The sequence below is a fragment of the Anguilla anguilla genome, chromosome 17 (genome assembly GCF_013347855.1).
Source record: "Anguilla anguilla isolate fAngAng1 chromosome 17, fAngAng1.pri, whole genome shotgun sequence".
Classification (NCBI taxonomy): Eukaryota; Metazoa; Chordata; class Actinopteri; order Anguilliformes; family Anguillidae; genus Anguilla; species Anguilla anguilla.
Window position 1 is genome coordinate 14,006,542 of NC_049217.1, and position 21,943 is coordinate 14,028,484.

The 21,943-nt window shown below is 41.5% G+C and overlaps 3 protein-coding genes across 3 annotated transcripts; 2 read left to right on the plus strand and 1 right to left on the minus strand.

Annotated features, from left to right (window-relative positions):
• Positions 1-570: 570 nt before the first annotated feature.
• Positions 571-9,739, plus strand: snx8a (sorting nexin 8a; the record flags this gene model as incomplete). The annotated part of the gene is made up of 10 exons (XM_035398905.1): positions 571-936; positions 1,669-1,789; positions 2,430-2,560; positions 4,797-4,877; positions 5,349-5,509; positions 6,132-6,261; positions 6,648-6,716; positions 7,863-8,012; positions 8,103-8,252; positions 8,610-9,739. Coding segments are annotated over 10 exons (1,452 nt in total), but the record flags the coding sequence as incomplete, so codon positions are not given.
• An 897-nt stretch (positions 9,740-10,636) lies between these two features.
• On the minus strand, positions 10,637-15,597 carry nudt1 (nudix (nucleoside diphosphate linked moiety X)-type motif 1). The gene is made up of 4 exons (XM_035398481.1): positions 15,353-15,597; positions 14,493-14,650; positions 13,716-13,861; positions 10,637-13,211 (listed from the first exon to the last, which is right to left on the minus strand). Exons 2-4 carry the CDS (start codon positions 14,642-14,644, stop codon positions 13,039-13,041), a joined length of 471 nt encoding a protein of 156 aa, XP_035254372.1. The 5' UTR covers positions 14,645-14,650; positions 15,353-15,597; the 3' UTR covers positions 10,637-13,038.
• Positions 15,585-20,139, plus strand: mrm2 (mitochondrial rRNA methyltransferase 2). The gene is made up of 2 exons (XM_035398480.1): positions 15,585-16,025; positions 16,421-20,139. Exons 1-2 carry the CDS (start codon positions 15,722-15,724, stop codon positions 16,852-16,854), a joined length of 738 nt encoding a protein of 245 aa, XP_035254371.1. The 5' UTR covers positions 15,585-15,721; the 3' UTR covers positions 16,855-20,139.
• Positions 20,140-21,943: the final 1,804 nt, after the last annotated feature.

The following is a 21,943-nucleotide window of genomic DNA, read 5'->3' on the forward strand; positions in this document are numbered from 1 at the left end:
TGTGTTTAAAAGTTCAGACACATGGAACCTTGTATTTGTTTGGTAGTTTCCAAAAATCTCCATGCATAGCATTTGTGCATCCCCTTTTACTCAAAAAGGGAAGTCAGTCAGCACATTGTATGCACGCCTTTTTATTTGTCCCTTAATTTATCGCCATGGAGTTGCAGTTAAAGTGTTTATTTTTCATCACATTATTCATAAATACATGAGTTGTACTTTAGTTCTCATCCACGTGTGAAGGTATATATTTAAGCTAAAAATGAGTTATACATTAAAATTTTTGTTGCTTCAGAAAGCTCATAGCTGTGTACCTCCTCATTTTTGCACAGCCCTGGGTATTGCTCCTAAATTCCTATGATTAGTCTATCGCCTCAGTGTTACGACAGTGGCCCTCAACATACTTGTATACTGCTGATTCTGTATGAGATAGCGATTCATGCACCAATAGACAAAGCTATTAGACCTAAAGGGGAACTCCATCCTCTTTTTTATTTCCTCTTTCTGAGTCCCTTGTTGTTTGGGTCGACTTTCCCAGCAAAAAGCGAGCGTGTTAAGACCAGCCGCTGACAAATTCGTCATCTGAGGCGGTCACATGACCTGATTTTTGACTTGCTGCTGGGATACGGCGTCACTCTGCCAGTGGGCGGGAGGCTGGCGCGACCGCTCTGGCTCCCGGTGCGGTTTGTTTGCACTCTGCCTCGGGGTGCTGTCTGCGGTGCGAGCGTTAATTTGCACTCTGGCACAGCTCGCCAAGCCGAGGCCGGGGGAGCCGAGACAACCCGCTGCGCTCTGGGGATGGAGTCGGCTCGGGAGAGCCCCCTGCTGGTGGCCCGGAGCCTGACGCAGCTGCTGGAGAGGGACACTGTGCGAGTGGAGCTCATCCCTGAGAAGAAAGGCCTCTTCCTAAAGCACGTGGAGTACCAGGTCACCAGTCAGGTGGGTGACAGCTACTTATCCGCATTACCATTACGGATCAAGGCCATTATGTTGTTTATGAATGCTGCTGTGCCTTCTAATCTTACTGCGCATATTATTCTTAGCTCCTCATAGTTGCAATGCAACTTATAATAATTATCAATGAATTCATAATAAATTGGTAATAACTTGATCATTTATTTTCCATTCTTTATTGAATGCTGTTATTAATAGTATTTAGTCAGATAATCCTTTTTTGCTCTTTTGGATTTGTGGAAAATGCTTAACCTGACAGGAAATTATTGTTCCCTTGACCAATGTGTTTAACCTGAATTGTGTGAGCAGCTGTCCAGTATAAATCCATATTGTGCTCTGTAAGTTTCTCTGGGCAAGAGCATCTGCTGAATGCCAAAATGTACGGTGAATGTGATATACTGTTACTGCCTGTGAGCAAAACCCTTCACCTCAGCTGCCCTGTATACATCCACCACTGTAAGTATATCTCCAGGGCCTTGTGTTTCCAGCCAGTAAGTTTTTTTCTGCCTGTAAGTCAGCTTAAATCTGCTAGGCATCAATAATCACACGTAAATGCGTAACGATTGATCTGTAATCAAGCCATGATTAATCTCATGAGAGAAAAGAGAAACCAGCCATCATAAGTTTTGTACTTTCCTAAAAACTACAGCATCAACTGTTTTGGTGGGAGAATTGTGTCCCTGCTGTGTATAATTTGACCTTTTTGACCTTTTCCAGCGTTTCAAAATATCTGTCTATCGGAGGTACACCGATTTTGACGTCTTGCACGAGGTCCTGCTGCACAGGTTTCCCTACAGAGCGGTGCCAGCGCTTCCCCCGAAGAGGAAGCTGAAAGGAGGTACACGGACGGGAGTGGGACAGTCTGTCTAGCCCACTGGTAACCAGCCCTGTTCCATCCTGTAGGTTTTCATTTCAACCCTAACTTGGCACTCGGCTCACAAATTAGCAGCTCATTGCAGATCTATAGCTGTGAATTGAGGTGTGCTTTGTTAGGGCTGTAATGAAAACCTACAGGATGGTAGATCTCCAGGAATATCTCTGTGTTGGCTGAATCCTTTTGTGGACTTTAGTCCTCTATGGTAGCGCAAGTGGATGTTGCTTGAAGAGAGTCTGGCTGCTAAGTCTTCTGTCTTTGATGAGGCGGGTTGTGGTGTAGCTCAGATTTACAGACTGGGGGAAGCTCAGACTCTATGCCATGATGAGTAAAAGTTGGTTATATAGTCTACTACACTGGAGTTGCGTCTTAAATGCGGTATCCACAGAGGGGATTCCCCTCTCTGAATGTCTGAATTGATCATGTATCGCACAAGCAGAAGTGAAATTAAATGCTTTGTTTTTGAAGGCTAAGGGGAAGTCACACAGATGTCATTATTCCTTTATTCCTGCGTTTTTAGCTGTGTTTGTGTTTCTCAGTACAAAGTGTCCTTTGTCAGTCTTTAGACCGCGTTGCTGAAAGGTGTGTCTTTGTCTCTCGCCAGTGCTCACCTCGGAGCGGGAGTTCATCGAGGGCCGCCGGAGAGCCCTGCGTAGGTTCATCAACACGGTGGCGCGTCACCCGTTCTTCTCCGAGGACGAGCTGGTGAAGACGTTCCTCACTTTCAACGGCTCGGTACGTGGCCTGCCCAACCACATTCACTTCACACTTGTTCATTCGCTTATTCTCTTATGTACTCTTTTGAAGAGATTCCCAGATTCTCTGAGCCAACAGCCCAGTTAATTCACACGTATAGTTTCTTGGACCCACCTCTTATTAGAATGTGGCCTGACATTACATTACAGGCATTTAGCAGACGCTCTTATCTGGGGCAACTTACACACAACTTTTAACAAAGCATTGTTGCTCTTGCTCAAGCGTACAATGGCAGGGTCCCAGTGACATATGTCCCAGTACCGAATTACTCATTATTACATTTAAAGCATGTTTCAAATTAGGCAGCACAATGGTGCAGTAAGTAGCGCTGTCGCTACTAAGCAAGAAGGTAGCTAATTTGAATTCCATCCGAGGGCCTTTCTGTGTGGAGCTTTTGGGTTCTCTGGTTTCTTCCCACAGTCCAAAGACATGCAGATATATCCTGTGTTGAATATATCAGCGGGATTGAATCTGTTTTTCCTTTTTTTTTTGCGACAAACCAAAACAAATTGTGAAAAAATTGAGTTAAATCCTTACTCAAATCTATGGACAAGTATGTTATAACTAGCCTTTGTCTAACTGCCTGCAATTTAACCTTTGTTTTAATACAGTTTGCCATTCACAAATGGCCCAGGGATATTTTTTAAATGATTCTTGCAAAAAAACATAAAAAAGCCTTTGCAGAGATTAGCTTGCTTCCCCCCTTGGCTAAATGGAAGGTTTTCATTGGGTGAGGTTAGCTGGGCACAATGTGCATCACAAATCCTTTCTACTTGTAATATGTAAATGATGCTCTTGCCACTTTTGTGTGGGCAAGCAAAGTAAGAAATGCCTAAGCATTGCACCTTCTCTGAATGCATAAAAACCAATACTCTTTTTTCTTTTTCAAAAAATGAAGAGACCCACAAGATATGAGTTTCATTTCTTGAGGTCCACAGGCACTGCAATATTGCAGCATTTGAAAATTAAAACTGAAACAAAACAAAAAGGAAACCACTACTCCACATAAAGTGAAACTTCAATAAACTGACCCTCACTGCCCTCTCAGGCTTGATGTTAATGAAATCTGAAACACAGTTCTAGGTAATGGTACGGCTACACCATTAGCAGGTTAATATGAAGAGATTACAGGGAGAAAGAGAGCAGCTAATGGAGATAACAGAAAGATGAGAAAACTGGAGCTCCAGGTATAATAAGCCGAATTATGGGATTAATGAGGTCACATCCACATGACCTGGATCTTTCACCAGCCCCAAATGTTGCAGCTGCCTGTACAGTATCGGACCACTGGACTCAGAATCACTGTTGCCTGGTCGTGCTCACTACCATAGCTGGGCTAGCTAGTCACCGCTACCTGGTCATCACTCCTCCCGGACTTAGCTCTTCTCCCTGTTGGCACCCCATTGGTAGAACTACCGGCTCACCTAGGTCAGGACAGCAGAGATGCTTCCTGCCTTGCCGGATATAGGATTTTGGCCCTAAACAAGGGGAAGATTGGTTGAAGCTTGACGCCGATTGCAAACCATGGCACCTGTGACAAAGGAGTACCTATTGCTGGAGTGTTATTTTCCAACCATTGCACTCTCATTAATTGCTATTTGGATGTGGCTGATTTATGAATCTAGGCCATTTTGTCGTTTGCACTAATTGCAACTCGCTCTGGATAAGAGCATCAGCTAACCGTCTAAAATGTAAAAGAGTGTCTTCTCTTCCATTAACATCTTTATGATTCATTCAGACTCATTCGGTCTGTTGGTACAATTGCTGTTTCCTCTGAGCTTAGAGAAGCAGCAGGTTCTCACACAGATACAATGCTTTACAATTTCTAATGGGAACTTGTGATTTCCTTTGTTTCTGAAAAAAAAAGAATAAGAAATGCCTTTGAGGGAGAAGCTGAGAAAAGGGGGAACCCCACAGTGGGTGGTTTGGAAAGAATAAAAAGATGCCTTGTCTGCTGTTCAGTGTGCCTGAAGCAAAGATGTCAGCTATCCAAGAGAATGTTCTACCGCTTCTCTTTTCTCATCATTAAGGTGATGGGCACACAGTATTCGATCATCAATGCATGGGCCTTCTGCTCCTTTGAATGACGGTTACTGTACACCTGACTTGAATAGTTTCCTTGCATAATTAGTAGACTTTCAGGGACTGTTTTCTCTGTAGGTACAAGTGATCGTGGCAGGGCCTTGCATGATGGTTCCCTCTTTTTCTTCCATAGGATGTTCAATGCAAACTACGAGAGGCCTATAAAAAGACAGGGGATGAGTTTATGACAAACAAAATTTCCACACAGGCTAAGGTAAGTTTGTCTTAACCTGGACTCCACTCCTCGCTGATTCGGCCTGGTCAAAGAACTCACCCGGTGGACAGTTATTAAATCCATTTTAAGCTTCCTTTAAGCTTTTTGTTTGCCCTTTTGTTTGCTCTTTTGTGCCTTGTTTGAGCAGCATTTCCACATTTATTTTAAAATCCCCTCTAAGTAATGGAATTCCCTCATCAACCTGTGTTTATGAAAAAGCCTCTCAGGGCTCACCTTGACCCTACAGCTGGCAGCTCAACCATGCTTTCGCTTTCAAATGTTTTTTTTTTCTTCAATTATTTGTGCACATAATGGACTTATATTTATGTGTTTTAATTGTCTGTCGACTGGTTCACATTTCTAATTGCACAGAAAGATAAATGAGCTAAATAGTGATGGGAGAAGAAGCTCAAGCGCTCACTAGAGCTGGCAGTTAAAGGGTTAATGAGCAGGCTCGCTCTTGTGCTGCAGGACTTCCTTCCGACGGACGTGCAGGGCCAGTTTGCCTCGAGCAGGGAGCTGATCCGGAACACCTTCTCCAGCTTCCACAAGCTGAGAGGCAGGGTGGAGAGGGTGTGCGAACGATCCAGGGAAACCAGCGCGGACCTGCAGGTGTTTGGGAAGGAGCTCAGGTGGGCTCTACACGGGACGTCCGGAGGTCCACCTATCTCCCCCTCTTCCTTTTTTTTCACTCCCTCCCTGCCCAACTTTTAAAGAGAGGGTCTGGGTTGCCTAACCCCCCATCCCCCACCAAACGTGGTGATGTGGTCACACGGGGGCTTCGAACAAACTTCAGTTTGAAACATTTTCAGTACATACAATTGGATAAGAACTCTAAACAGAGAAAAATAAAACAATCAATGGAAATAGGAGGCTTAGCGTAGCATAGTTGATTTGTATCTGCTTTTTATAACTAATTTTGTTCTGCATTGTCTATCATAATTTCCCTAGGTGACTTGAACAGCCGAAGAACTGCAGCTAACAATTCTTCAGTCTACAAATTTTAAAACAATAACTTGAATGTCCTTGAGGAGATAACTTAATGTGTTTTTAAAGACTTTTTGCTGATGTTCAGAAGCTTCAGGCATTCGAGTTTTAAAAGATGCCTTTAGCTAACTGCCCGTGCATCCGAACCTGCATTCTAATGGCTGGGATTGACACGCTGGTCGGCCCTGGTATTCATTGAAGCCAATCTTACATTGCGATATCTATGGTTGCATTAGTGTCACATGACATGTGCTTGTGGCTCGGCAGCACGATGGGCTCGGGCACGTCGTCTGTCCCCTCTCCGGCCGGGGGCCACTGCAGCTGGGGCACCATCCAGCAGTCCCTGAAGGGCCTGTCCGGGGAGTTCGCCCTGCTGGCTGACAAAGCTGCCGAACAGGTATGGAGCGTGGCAATCTCCCGGGCTCATCCGCAGCCTGCTCAGCTAAACCACAGAAATGCATCACAGCTGGATCAGCTAATCCTCATTTCACAGGTTTGGATAGCTTTCCTGTCGTAATGCAGTTCTGTGGTCCAGGGGTTTAAAGCTGAGGTTTATACCCCAGCTAAACAGGCTGCAATTGACCCATGATGATAGTGATGATGATGATGATGAAGATAATAATAATAATAATAATAATAATAATAATACTGTTGATAATAATAATAATAATTTTGATTTTGATTATTAAATCCTAGCATCCCTCAATGCTACAGAAAAAAATGGTGGAGCTGCTCCAACTCATTGCTTTTATTCTTTATCTTCATTTATTTGTTATTTCCAAGGGGAGACGAGAAGAAGATGAAGTTGTGGAAAAACTCAATCTCTTTCTGGATGTTTTGCAGTCGTACAAGGTCAGAAAGGCCTGAAAATGATGCACTTTCACTAACTTTTATTTGTTTTAATAACAGCGTTTTTGATGGTTCAGTTCAGTAACCATAGACCTTCTAACACTTTAGGAAAAGCAACACTAAAATACATATGTTGTTAAAAAATGAAGGACATGAGAATAGATTGAATGTATATCAATCAATATAGTGACAGTCATTTAGTCATTTGTAGGCAACACACATATGCTTTTTTATATGGATGTGTATATATTTTTATACTGCGAGGAGGAAAAAAAAACTATATAAAACTATTCTGAACAGCGGTGTGTGTCAGAGGAAGTGAGTTTTGTGTGTGTGTGTGTGTGTGTGTTGTGTCTGCGTTTGCCTGTGTTGAATGAAAGGTTATTGTCTCTGGAAGGCCAGCTGCTCGCCATTTGGAAGGCAAATAAATAATTCAAAGTTTATGAAGTCAAAAGTATATTTTCCAGCATGAAGGGCAGACATGACTGAGGTGGCTCTAAGGCTCTAATCTAACACTATGAGCTGAGGAGAATTCAATCAGGGGACAGTCTGGCGTGTTGCTGAAAATGATAACTGATGCAGTTCAATACCCTCTGGAAAAATTGGTTTTGCATTTACATAAAGTTTATTGAATGTGAAATAATGCATTTTCTGGGCGTACGTGTGTTTGGGGATATGTACCTCTGTGTGTGTCTGTGTGTGAGTGGTGGGAGGGGATTTATGTCAAAATAAAGTCTAAACTGTAATATAAAATGAATAATTAAAATGTGTCTATTATCTATGTGTGTGCGCAGGGGGTGGGGGGGGGGTGATCTTTGTTATGTCTAAATGAAGTGTAACCAACAGTCTTAAATGAATAAAGTGTGTGTGTGCCTGCAGGAGGGTGATAAAGTAAATAAATTGTGAACTGCAGTGTAAAATGAATAATTAAAATGTGTGCGTGTTTGCGCTTGTGCATGTGTGTCCTTTTTGCGCATGTGCATGTTCATGTGTGCGTGCATGTGTGTGTGTGCACATGTGCATGTGTGTGTGCGCATGTGTGTGTGTGTGTGCGTGTGTGTGTGTGCATGTGCATGTGCACATGTGTATGTGTGTGTGCACATGTGCATGTGTGTGTGCACGTGTATGTGTGTGTGTGTGTGTGTGCAGGACCTGTGCGAGCGCCATGAGAAGGGCATCCTGCAGGATCAGCAGCGGGCGCAGCAGAGGCACAGCGTGATGAGGAGGCAGACGATCAGCTCCGGCCCGCAGGCCAGAGAGCAGCCCACCGTGGAGCAGCTGGAGTCCCGCATCGTGCAGGTACCGCCCCCTCCGCCTGCGCGACCACGCCCCCGTCCACCTCCTGCCGTCCACCTCACCCACCCACCGCTCTCTGTCCCCCCCTCGCAGCAGGAGAACGCCATCCAGGCCATGGAGCTGCGCAGCTACTTCTCCCTGTTCTGCCTGCACCAGGAGACCCAGCTGGTGTTCGCCTACCTCCAGCTCGCCCCGCTCGTCCTGGAGGCCCTGGTGGGCTCCCAGATCCTGGGCCACAGAGAGGTGCGGAGTGGGAGTGACCGATTCCTTTAGTCAGTCGTAGTGCATCAGTTCTGCGCTAATCCTGATTTGTTAACCATGGTTGATATGAGGAAGTTACGCTACAGGCCTGGTATAAGAGCCCCGACTTAATTTGAACCTAGAACACCAGAGGAGCTTTAAGTAATGATTTCTGCCAGATATTTAGGAGCTAAAGTAAAGGACATAGATTTATTTTTGCTCTGATTAAACTTGTTTTTTTTGCTCACTTAAAGCAGAAAAGTGCTCACTAAAGTGTTTTTGAGGCTACTTTTCTCTGGTTCTAACTGGCGGAAGCAAAATAAAATGTGTGTGTATTAATATGCCTTTTTCTTTTACTAGATGGGTGAATTATGGAACAATCTCCAACCAAAGATGAGCCGTCTTTTGGGGTACAGCAACAGTGTCTCCTCCCCTCCTTTTACCAGCCAGTAGGTGAACAGAGTTCACTTTTCACAGACTTTTCATTTTAAGTAGCAATAGATGACCCGCAAGAATCTACTGGACCAAACACTGATGGGATTTTCATACACAAAGCTCACAAACAAAACACCATTAACTGTGCTTTGTTCAAAAAATAAAATAAAATAAAATAAAATAAAATAAAATAAATAAATAAAAGAGATTCCAAAAAATACACCAGAACAAGCACATTTAGTCATTTCTAAATGATGGTTTTCTTCAAGTCGTCAGCAGTGAATCTGCTGCAGTGTTGTAGGAAAGCCACAAGAGGGTGCACTAGAGGAGGAAAGAGGGAGATTCACTATGTGACAGCTGTGGCAATTATATGACTTTTAAAGGATCATATTGGAACCAAGATTAAAATTTCAGCTCAGAACTGAGCCCAGAAGTGTAGCAACATTCGTGGAATTGTCTAAACAATTTTGAAAATGAATGTTATGGAGAGAAAGCAGGGACTGTACTACGCAGCGTTCTCTTGGCACGTTCACAAACTGAGGCTAGTCGTAACCCAGACACTGCTGCACACCCCTCTGACATTGGAAAAACCTGCCCTCAGGGGCTTTCTGAACCAAGTGGGAGAAATTACAAGAGGCATGTCGCTGAAATTGTGACAGATGTTTAACATCCCTACTGGAATACGACGTAGGATTTGTCTCTACATATTGTTCCATAATCTACACAATGTTTTTATTGTCCCTAATTAATTGAGCAGCTGAACTCGCAAAACACATGTCTCTGTTTACTTTGGAGTTGATTGAGATGGATCGTTCAAAATTCTGCATTTATATCATGTGTATTTTTGATTACACAGATACACATGCATATTTTGCTTGCTTGTTTTGTCAGTATAAAGCATCTCAATATAAATTCCATTTTGTCATTTATTTGAAAAACCATTTGTGATGCAACGGGTTATTTCCAGAGCTCTACATACCCCTCTGCTGGTCAAATGGACATTTCTTTTTGTTTTATCAAAAGTCCATGTTGTCATTTTTGTATTTGATAAAATGTAATGGCTGGAAAAAATGGTTAAATAAAATGTATTACTTCTATATAAAATATATGTTTTGGCATTATCAATGGACCTGCAATCTTAAAATTAGTTTCTTATTTTTAATTTTTAGAATAGGCCCATTTATACATGTAGCTCCATGACAAATTGAAATTATTATATTTTTGCTGCACTTCACTTGCTGCACTTTAAGTGTCCTTCATGTCATATCCACAGGGCAGAATGAAATGTTTCATGGAGACCCCAAGACCAGAGCACAGAGCACAAACCATGTTGTTAGAAATGAGGACTGTTTTAAATCCATTCAGGGATATTCATAAATTATAATTGAACCTTGAATTTGAATCACATGTATTTAAAAAAAATAATAATAATGCTCTTCAGATGAACAATTTTTAAAACCCACACACAATAGGACTGCACTGTCTGTGTGTATGTGTGTGTGTATGTGCGTGTGTGACTCCAGTTACAATAGGAAACGATATATAAATGCTCCACTAAATGCATGTAATGCATTTACAAACACATCTGTATAAACTTTGGTTTTGGGATTCAGACGAGCACACCATATTTTCTCTTCGTTCAGTGCAAGCTGGACCGGAACTGATTGGTGTGAAAATGAGTGACTAGAAAATGCTAGTGGGTTTTGCTCCATATCATTAATTGTAAATCTTGTAGGTGGAATGTTTTTTCGACTATAACACCATTACCATTATAGTAAATGTGTTCAGCACCTAGTCTAGACGGCTTTTCTGACCAGAGACATTCAAATCTGCCTTTGTGCAAGCAGCACACATATTCCTCAATTCCACTGTGAATAATTCATCTAGACATGCAAAACTTTTTTGGCAAGTGCGCTCAAATGGTTTCTCACTGGCCACTGTTCTCCAAGGAGTTAGTGTTTCTCATTTTATTTTAGAGAATAAATTGCTGACATAAACAGGATGTGAAGCACTCAGCAATGCATCTCTGGTTCATTTGTTTTTGACCTTAAAATAAAATATAGCCCTGCATTCAAATCTGAAATTCACCAGTATTTGCTGGAAAAATAAAGTTAGCTTTTTTTTGCAACTACTAGCACTAGGGTGCAGCCATCTTGGAACAAGCTAGGTTGTGACATCACTAGGTTGGTTTGTCTTGGCAGCTCATGCTACTCCTATTACTAGACTGCTGACTTTCAATGAGCTCGACAATGAATTGGGAGGAAAATACAAAACCAAGAACCCTTGGGTCCTTTTGTACTTTATTGCCTCGGGATGTTCAAACGAGTATTACGGAACAAAACTTATTAATTTTCACAAACTGCCTCCGAGGACGCTGCTACGACTGTGCCGCTGGCTGGCTGCTCTGAAATGGCGGAGTCCACCTGTGGGACGGGGGTGACGGGTCTGCAGAGACTTCGGAGCTTCATGTCCCCTTTAACACTTCAAGGTGTAAGATAACAAATATGTGGTTAGAATGTTCTTAACTGAACATTCTAATGCTGATGTAACAACCACTACCGGTAAGCAAAAGCAATGGAGTTCTAGAACACCGACTTCATTCTAAACCAATTTGCTCTTCAAAGGGTTAAGGTAATCTAACACACTTTCGATTCCATGTCTACATAATAACCATAACCATAATTAGCCCATTCTCGATTGGCACCTGTGCATTCTGGACAATGCTCAAATTTGTTTAATTCTTTTCAGACATCAATTTCTGTACAGTATATGAGATGGGCCAGCCATTTTAAAGCTGATACAAGAAATACAAATACAAGAACATTACCTGTTAAAGGCTTTCTTTCAAACAAAGAAAAAAAAATTGCAACAGTGAAGTGAAGGACCAAGGTCGTCACTGTGGGTAAATTCAATCAATAGGCTAGAAGAAAGGTCTTGGCTAACTGACCCAACCCCGCTTGTACTGAAAGGCATTTTAAATCACAATTCACCCTGAAAAACAGTGAACACCTTTTAAAACAAGCACAATCCTGTTTTCCAACCAAGGTGTCTAATGTTGCAACAAAAGTACCTGGTTGTCTTTAGTAGTGGTTCTCAAAGTTTGCAAGATGGCTCAATGTAATCCCTGAGCCAAGTTACAATAATATTACAATCCCATTCATAAGAGGTAGCAACTATGTGCTACAGGGCTGAAACTGCAAGGCTTTCTTAGAGACTTATCCCACTGATGAATGAAAAGTGTATTCTCAGTGCATATTTGATTTCGGCCAAATTCAAACATTTGGATGAGTCGCTGAAATATTCATAATTGTTTCAAAGTGCGGTCGTGACAGCACATTGGCTAGCTGGCAAAGAGAGATTCTCAATCATAATCACCAATTCTCTCACACTTGGGCAGGCCTGAAAAATGATCCAGAAATGAGTGTTGAAAATTCTGCTAAACTGAAGTGCTCTCTGAATAGGAAAATTTGACTAAAGTTACTTACGCTTAATTCATAAATCAAAATGAGCCACTTCAGCGAACCGATTAGCCTAATCTGTTTTTTCTCAGCTCACTTCACCGCCAAGCTCTGGTCCCAGTTTGAGTTCAAATTTGTATATCGCAAGGGACAGAACCAAAAGTTCACAGATATTCATCAAAAATTAAGTGGACCATATTTACCCCTGAAAGGTGTAAGATCACAAATGTGTAATTAGGATGTTCTTAACTGAACATTCTAATGCTGGTGTAGCAATCACCACTGGTAATAGAAAGCAACAGAGTTCTAGAACGCTGACTTAGAATTTTGAAAAAACAAAACATTCCAAAAATCACAGGGTTAAAATTTTACAGTACTGCTTTACTGTGTTTTTCATCGGCTTTCATTAGTTTAAATGCTTTTTTTAATGAAAGGGGCATGACTGGCCACAATGCTGAAGAGGAATGGATGGCTTCGGCTGGCAAGGTTAACCCTCGTTATGGCGCAATAGGGACCAGTCGGGCACCTGTGGACTACCTACGATAGCAGCCCATCTGCAGACCACCGAACTGCGGACTTGAAACAGGTGGCCTGGCCAGAGAGCACAGAGGATGAATGTGTTAATTTACACCCTTTCAAATTTCTGGAGGGTGGGGTTCCAATAATGTAGGCTAACAGTTTTGGCTTACAATTATGGGACAGCTCTACGGATACCGTACACCTGCTAACGGTATCCGTAGAGCTGCTAACTCTGCTCTGCAGAACTAGCAGTTCTCCCACGGGTCCCACTGGCCGAGGCAGGGTGTGGCCGCGTTATCGGATTCGGAACAAACGTAGGCGTCGGTTTCAGTGTGAGCAGGGGACAGGTTCTTCTGAAAGTTGTTATACAGTGCTTCTCAGATCTCATCCACCTCATCCAGCTGGTGGTGAAGGATCACGTCGTGCCCCTGGAACTTGAAGTAGCCCAAAAATTTCTTCTTCTGCAGCATGAGGGGAAACCAGAGATGGTCGTCCGCCCACATCTGGTCGAAGGGGATGGACTCCCAGTCGAACCACCGCGGACGCATTTCTGCAAGAGACGAGGGACACGCTGTTGGAGAGGCACTCGAAAAACGCACCCGTCTCTTACTGCGAACAGGTCTCAAATCACGTTACGTTTTTCATTACTTTTCAATGACATTTTAAGAACAAGTGGTAAGATTTTGTGAAATTTAAGGGAATCTTTGAAGATGAAAGATAATTTACTTTTCAAGGACACACATTTAGAGGCTCTTGGCAGGAAACGATAGTCACCAATGACTTTTACTGGTGGTTTTAATGTACAAGCTACTGGGCTAGCCAGTTTTGACTTCAGCAATATCGGCATACAACTTCCATTCAGGTGAGTAAGCAAAAAAGATTAGTTCATATTCTACTCCTGGTGGAAAAAAGTTTTGCGAATTTGCAAACTGACAGGGGGATGCTCAGTGCACCCATACAGACAGGGAATACTGTGCTGTAACATCTTTCTGGTTTCGCTTACATTCTTACATATAAATGAACGGATAGATGAAATCACGCTGGGAGACATTACCATCAGACTCCGTCGGGTCACCGTTGAACGAATCGGCCCGGAACACGTGAACGTCCATCAGCTCCGTCTCTCCCACAAACTCGAACTTGATGTTCCCGATCTTGTCCAGCGAGTCGACCGTAAGACCGCTTTCCTCCAGCAGCTCACTATGCACAGACAATGGCAGGCAGAGAGAACTACTTAGTCCAATAACTGCACAATAACTTCCAATGAAATCACAAGCCTAATTTGGTACTCTGTGAGTCACTTGGTTTTTCCTATTAAAGAAGAGCTTGATCCACAGTATGCGTGTTACACAGTTTAGAATCTAACACAATACACTCTGGTGAAGCTGAACTGCAGTGAAAATTGTATGTGATTTGTATGTAAAAATGATTTGTGTTAGTTATTTGGCTTGCATGCAACCTAGAACATTTCCTTGTAAGCTACCCTAACAGAATGCATTAGTACAAAGTATGTGTGCCCTGGATTTTACTGCTACTGTCTTTTTTTTTTACTAAAAAGTATCATCTTGATAGATTAATAAGTATATTACAAGTTCAACAACTACTGAATGTTATATGCACATTGATGGTATCTAAATGTAGCGACCTGTGCTTTGCACCAGGTCCTTGCACCATCCCCATTACCTTGAAGACTACCATGAATCATCTCAGGAGACACACACATTTCAAATGTCCCCAGAAGATATTTACTTGAAAACTCTAATCATGGTGGAAGTGAAAACATCTTTCAAATACCCTTTTTTTTGTTGTTGTTCTAAACGTTGCTACTCACCGCCTGGCTGCTTCTTCAATGGTCTCCCCAGGCTGGACCTTTCCGCCAAAACCGTTCCACTTCCCCGCGCCAAATCCCCTTTTCTTCATACCCAAAAGTATCCGACCAGGCTGCACCACCAAGACCAGGGTCAACAGCTTGGAGGTTAACATTGTTTGCTGAGGACAAAATTTGACAACGGTACACAGTTTGTAAATATTTTAAAATCAAGACTGTGCATGCTCCTTGATTTGGAGTGAGTGGATTGGCTGTTGTAGGTGAGCTATGTGGAAAGTTTTTTATCTCAACAGCACTGATTCAACACAACATGCTAAAGTTACATCTGAAATTACCACCCATGAACAAAATGCTGGCAGACTTTTTGTACCATCTAATTGCATAAAACATGAATATGGATCATTCTTTATTGGTACATTTTATTCCAGAATTTCTTCTCCTCAAACGTAGCATACTAATTAAAGCCTGTCCCAGGCCTCCATTAATTCTGGAGGAGCAAAGATTTTCCCCTGAGACAGTTGCAACCAGAAGTAACGTTTCAGTCTTCGAGCTGCGCAGCTATTATTGCAGTAGACTGAATGTGCAAGGTCACGACTCAGGATTATTTCATGCACAGGGCGCATTAACTGTTAGAAACGTGCCTCAGCTGAACACTGGCGTATTTATCCTGACGCCTGACTCAAGAAAACAACTGAGTGTATCCATTGAGCTAAAGACTACATTTTTATACAGTCTATGACTACACCACAGGTTAAGGCATTCGCACAATCTCTTGATGCTAGCCCAACTTCCAGGATCAAGAAAACATGCGTTTGTTTTCTAATACTACGTTTAACAGTCAGTCAGTAAATGAATGTACCCACCTTTCAGCGTTTACCAAGTTTACAAAATAAGTATTGTTAAAATCACTTACTAGCTCGTTAGAAATAAAACTACAGAGACTTTACAATATTAATATGTAAAAATGATCAGCATCCCAAATACATTACAGTGTGCAATTGCAACAGTGTACTCTTTCCCGCGGTATCTGCTTCGCGCACTTAGAACAAACCATGTGATAACTGTGTACTACAGTCAAAGTGGTTCGGCTGGAAACAGGAAAAGCAATTTATTTTACGTAGTCAGCGAGCAGGATACTTTCGTCAACACATGGGGCAGATCGAAAATGCAGGGTTATTTGATTCATTTGAATGAATTGTGAGGTTTTCTGAACGAGAGCGCATATTTAAACGATGTACTGTTCGTCAGTGTTACGAAAATCGTGTCTGCACAACTCAGCCAGGACTTTTAAAACGATACCACAAAACCTGAAAGGGAAAAGTGCTTCAGATCAGCGCTGGATTGCAAGACAGCTCAACGACCCCTTTGTGAAAGCCGCTCACGGGCAAAACTATCGATGCAGGAGTGCCTTTAAACTTCTGGAAATCGACGATAAGTACAAAATTCTGAAGCCTGGGTACAGTGTCATCGATTGCGGAGCTGCTCCAGGTGCATGGAGTCAGGTTGCAGTTCAGAGAGTGAATTCTGCTGGGACAAGTGAGTAGCTAATTCTCTTGCACTGATAATGATGCACTGATAATGATACACTTTTATCTAACCTTGGATTTATAATAATATTAGCACACAGCTACGTATTATTTCCATTACGTGGTTGCATGAAAAAATAGCAGGGTGAATCCACTATTTGTGTCACGTGGTTTTGGAATAGTGTGAAGAGATGGGTATTTGAGTCCGGTAATCACAAGTTTACTGTTCCAGCTTGGAGTGGTAGCAGTGCTGTTGTACAGGCTAGGCACTTATCTGAATTGCTTCTCTGATTATGTTGCTGTGTGACATCTGCACTGTGGAGAATCTAAGTTATATGAATTATTCTCCAAAATGGTGTGTATCAAGTAAATGCATGCTAATTCTCACATTTTCTTCTCCCCAAGATGCAGAAGTTCCTATTGGCTTTGTGGTTGGGGTGGACCTTCTCCGCATCCCACCACTAGATGGAGCCCACTTCCTGTCCTTCAATGATGTCACTGACCCGGCCACCCAAACACAGCTGCAAGAGCTTCTCCCCAAAGCCCAGGCGGATGTTATTCTGAGCGACATGGCCCCCAACGCCAGCGGCTTCAGAGAACTGGACCACGAAAGACTGGTGGCCATGTGTCTGTCAACGGTAGATTTGGCCGGGAGGGTCCTGGGACCGGGCGGTTCCCTGGTCTGTAAATATTGGGACGGGGGTCTGGCCCACCAGGTCCGAAGCAGACTGGCGCATGCCTTCCGTGAGGTTAGAATCGTCAAGCCCAAAGCGAGCCGAAAGGAGTCCGCTGAATTGTATTTCCTCGCAAGGTTTTTCAAAAAGAATCAAGCTGTTTAAAAAAAAAATAAAAACTATTTTATATAATTATCATGTGCCTGAACCCACAAGCCAAATATTTATTGCTATATTGCTAATAAATACCATTATGTCAGTGACATCATATATTTTAATATTATTTTTTGGAATAGATTGTGTTTATTGATTTCATTTGAAACCATTTCAAACTGTCATCAATCATGCACATTTACTTCAAATCGTTCCCAAACTGAATGCAAGCCATTGATCCCTTATGACACATAGTTGGCAAAGAATAAGGAACCAAATATCAGGAGCCAAACATCGATCTTTTGCTGTATTTTTGTAGCAAAAGATTGAAATCGGAACTACTTTCTAAAAACGCTGTTTAACTGTTTTCATCTATGTTGCCTATGATGGTTGTGTGGGTGTAATTTGGGACTTGGTTTTGATGCACTTCCAGTAAACCATAGAACAGTAACAGTCCTGTAAACAGAAATGCATTCCCACTAATTAGCACAGGATAACATGGCATCAAGCTGCAACTTACAATATGAAATTACTGTTTAAATGAATTTCTGGATTTGGAGCATATTTGTGCTCTTCATTATGTAATATTGCTCAAGCACTCATTTGATATGACTTTTTGGGGCAATCGTGAATGGCAGCTAAAGATTGTGTATTCTCAGGTAATTGTTTTACTGTGCTCTTATGCACTATATAAATCACAATCAGTGATGGATGTACTAAAACCAGAGGTGACGGATCCCTGGGGATCTAAGAAGAGTCCTCAGATAAATGTTAAAACAATAGTTTGTAAACCTTTCCTTGTTTATTCATCCTTGGTAATTAATACTTGCATTTCACTTAACACATAATTTGCATCTCACAGCATGTAGACCCAGATATGCTATCAGGATTAGACATGCATGTATATATCTACAGTAGTGTGTTGAAGAACCACTGCAATCTGTCAAATGATAAATATTTAATTGAGGAGGTGGTACAAAACCACAGTGTGATCATTTTAGTCTTGTGATTAAAAAGCAAGACAGCATTGCTACCAGCAGGATTTCTGCCAAGCAAATTCAGAGTAGAAACAGACTCTGCGTTAAGGCGGTTCTCCTAGGCGGCATCCTAACAAGCCTACGCTGTTATTCTCATTCCAGTCAGACAATCAGCCGGGCGAGACGAGATCGGGGAGATAAATCGCATAAGAACCCGAGAGGTGCATCCGCAGGTTACAGAGAAGCAAGGCCTGCAGACCTTCGGCGAAGCGGAGGCAGCTGGATATCGGGTCTCTAAATGAGTTCATTTTCTACTCGCGGTTCGTCGGTGAATCCTCTGAGACGTTAGCGGTCTCCCTCAATTACGGCTCAAGTCTGAGGGCCGTCCGCTAGTTTATTAAAGTAACCGCTCACCGCCGTTTGTGTCGCGTTGTCCGCGCTCTTCGGCAGATTGGCTTTGGGCGAAATTAACCTCTGTGCCTGCCTGTAGCATACTGTTGCGACCGTATGTCATTAGATTGATTCCGTGGGGTCTGGATAAAAATAGATTCAATTTCAATATCATGAAGGAGAGGCCAAAAAAGAAAATGAAATAAAAATAAAAAGGTTAAATGTATGCCTGCACAAGAAGGGCTTCAGTATTAACAGCACATAATGTAACAGAATATAAAAAGATTTTTCATTAAGTCCTAAAATGGGAAGTTTTTTTTATATTTTATTTTATTACCACCAGCAACAGACAAAAAAATGAAGACATCAAAATAAATGGAATTATGGTGAACGGACATGAAACTAATTTCAGGGTGCATGCTGTTACATTTAATAATAGTATATTAGAAATTAGAGCGCTGGCACTCTCCTGTGCTGTTTTTCGAGGGTAAATTATAATATTCCATTCCATTTCTCACACATGCAAGTGGACTACACGGTGTGAAAGTGAAATATACGAGCAAAAAACATTTAGCAATTTGCTTTTTAATAGTCTGTGAGGGTAACTTGTCAGTTTGATGTCTGTCATGCAGTATTCACAGCCTGGTTTTAGTGACAATGGAAAGTGCTGACAACCCCTCGCTCGTAAAGGTAATAAAGACTACGGATGCAAAGGACCATGGAGTTTGACACTTTGGGAAGATTGAGCGATGAGGCCGAAGGAAGACCTTTTTGTGCTCAAAATGTCTGACATTCTATTCCAGACAGTAAAACCCACTCTCTTGTCTGCTCTCTGTGGGATCGTGCCACTTTGTTTTATTGCCAGTGTCATGTGAAAACCTTCCTGGGCCCCATCCCGCTCATTGCACTGTTAACTTTTCTTATCATAACTCAAACGATCGTCGCTTTAAAAAAAACAGTTCAGCTAAACCGCAATTTTATATATGGAAAGATTTTGCATGCTAGGTTTTATGTTACACCAACATTATGGCTCTGCAGAGACTGCATTCTAAGCAATCTGATACATAATGTATGCGGTGTATACTAATATTATTCAGATCACCCATTTAATATTTCCTTGCCATTTATCAGATGCCCACATTATGGGGAACATAAAATGTGAATGTTGCCCATTTTGCAGTAAAATATTTATGGAGTCAGTTCAAGTTATATGCAACCTGAAAAAAGGAAGAATGAAACTAAAGTTTGCAACACTCATAAGCTCACATGTAATACATTGACACTGTCAACATGTGACATGTTGTACCAGCAGTCATGTGATGTGGCTGCTAGGCCTTGGGGTATCTGAACGCCATATAAATTAGACCTGGCAAAGATTCCAAGGGATCAAAACATTATCTGTTTAACAGAATACAAATGCACTAGTGTTCATTAGTGTTACAAACCTTCATTTATAATGGACTACTGTGCTCAGTATGAGCTATAATGAGATGTGCACATATTTAAAAAATATATATTTTCAATCATCAAAAGAGGCTCATCCGGGATTTGAATTCATAACCTTCTGGTTATACGTCTAGTTCTCCTGACACTTATCCAAGCTGTGTATATTATTCTCCTTCTCTGAGCACTCTCTGTTCAAACATTGCCTGCTATAGGACTGAAAGAGGAGGAGAAGAGTGTTGTCCTGTTTGACGTTGTGCCATATGTGTTTCTTTATTATTTATTTTTTTAGCTTTATTTATTTATAATTTCTTTTAAACACTGTCAAATTGTGTACAAATTGTTTTACTCTGAGTAATTATTACCATTTTTCATTTGGATGTGTGTACTCCTGTAATGCAATCTACCGTTAGTCCTCGTGGATAAGAGTGTCTGATGGATGTCCTAATTATAATGTAATAAAGTGCGACCGTTTTATCATTCACAATTATTAAGCATACATTTCTCCAGAGGCTGACTTGCTGCCCATTTTCCCTTCACATTTTCACATCTAGTCTAAATATGATACATTTGATTTAAAGGAGTTCAAAATTTTCCTGCACGCAAAGGAAACTCGCAGCTTTAATGGGCTACCTTTGCATCATTTAATTTAAAATTTTATACCAAAGCATTCTACCAGGAAGCCATTTCATGAAACATCAATTTATCTTCTTCAGACATTCTCCCTGGGATGGGAGGGCGGGGAGGGAGGCCCTCCTGCATTTTCAGTCTCAGCCTCTAGATGGAGCTCTTGATTTGTGAGTTAACTGATCAGACTGCTCTTACTTGATTTCCATAACCATGCTATTCAAAATTCTTTCCCACATATTTACATATTAGCATTTACTGAATTGATACAGGTGCCTATATCCATTTTGTTCCTAGCACGAATACGTTTATATGCTTTTTTTTCTTTCGTCAGAATGTCGAATGAGTTTAAAGTTTTTCAACTACAGGCAGTTGCGTTCACAGGTTTCTTTTTATACGTACATTGTATTTATAACGAAACAAAAAAGTAATGAAATGTTTTTCACATCTGATCTGGTTTGATTTTCAAACTGGACAGGCATTTACATTATTCCCCATACCACTGTTAAATAAGGCATGCCCCAGCTCCCAAACCATACCTGCACAGCACTGAGAGCTTGTCTTAAGCCAGGATTGTATGGATGGAACAATCTAATTAAAGCTTCATGTTTAATTGTAATGTGTTGATCAGTCTACCATACTCCGTATGCTTAATGGAGGCTTCCATGACCAAATCACAACCTTATCAGTAACACGGAATATTCTAGTTGTCAAAATGTACCGACACGTATATTCTATGGTACGTGTGCCATGGTAATTTATCAGTGCCCTTGAGTGTGAAGTTTTAATGTGAGATGGAGAAACTGCTCATTTGATGGGGATGTGAGAAGCATTCTGATTGGCCAGTACTCAGTCAAGCTATCACCACACGATTAGCTCATTACACACCATTGGCTCATTACGTAAGCAATTTCTGCCTCCTTCTGTGTTGTGCTGGATGCTCATATGATGATAAAATGCTAATGACTGGTTCAGACAGTCCCTTCCATTCCTGCATCCTCTCTCCAACTGCATTTATGTTTGTATAAGAGGGTCCTATCTCTCCTTTAGATTAAGAATGTAATTGCATGGAGTGTGGATTTGCTGAGTTTTGGGAGAAACAAAAAAAAAATATTAATGACTTTTTTTAAATTCATAAATATTTGCATATGCATTTTAGAACATTTATTTTTTAACACCATATCTCATTTCATATTTGCGTTACCTTTATACAAAAAAGTTCATAAAGATAGTCTCTTTTTTATTTCATATGGCAGATGTTACATGCATATAAATGCAATTACCGGAGTTAAGCCAATATGTATACTGTTTTATCACCTTACAACTCTTGAGACAAGTTAAATCAACAATGTCCTGTTTGTAACTCCAGTCTCATAGATAAGATAAGTGAATGATGTTTGCAATTGGTATCTGGGCCTCAATTTAACACCCCAGTAGTGTGATTAATGCTACCTCAAGCCAGATCTACATTTGGGTATGCAGCAGTCCTTCAAGATTCAGTGGTAATTAATTTCAATTAGGAGAGACTGCACACTGGTCCAGCATCTCTAAGCAGAAGCCCCCTGGAACCCTCTCACTAGAGATGTTACCACTGGTGGGGAAGAGAGGAGAAACGACCACAAACCTAGCTGAGAAACAACTGCAGTTGATGACCAAAAATAACT

What these genes read in the sequence shown, in the direction of transcription:
- nudt1 (XM_035398481.1), bottom strand. Translation starts at nt 14,644, where the DNA reads ATGTTAACCTCCAAGCTGTTGACCCTGGTCTTGGTGGTGCAGCCTGGT. An exon ending in ATTGAAGAAGCAGCCAGGCG is followed by an intron (nt 13,862 to 14,492) that starts GTGAGTAGCAAC and finishes GTCTGTGCATAG; the next exon opens with TGAGCTGCTGGAGGAAAGCG. An exon ending in TGACCCGACGGAGTCTGATG is followed by an intron (nt 13,212 to 13,715) that starts GTAATGTCTCCC and finishes CGTCTCTTGCAG; the next exon opens with AAATGCGTCCGCGGTGGTTC.
- mrm2 (XM_035398480.1), top strand. Translation starts at nt 15,722, where the DNA reads ATGTACTGTTCGTCAGTGTTACGAAAATCGTGTCTGCACAACTCAGCC. An exon ending in AGTGAATTCTGCTGGGACAA is followed by an intron (nt 16,026 to 16,420) that starts GTGAGTAGCTAA and finishes CTTCTCCCCAAG; the next exon opens with ATGCAGAAGTTCCTATTGGC.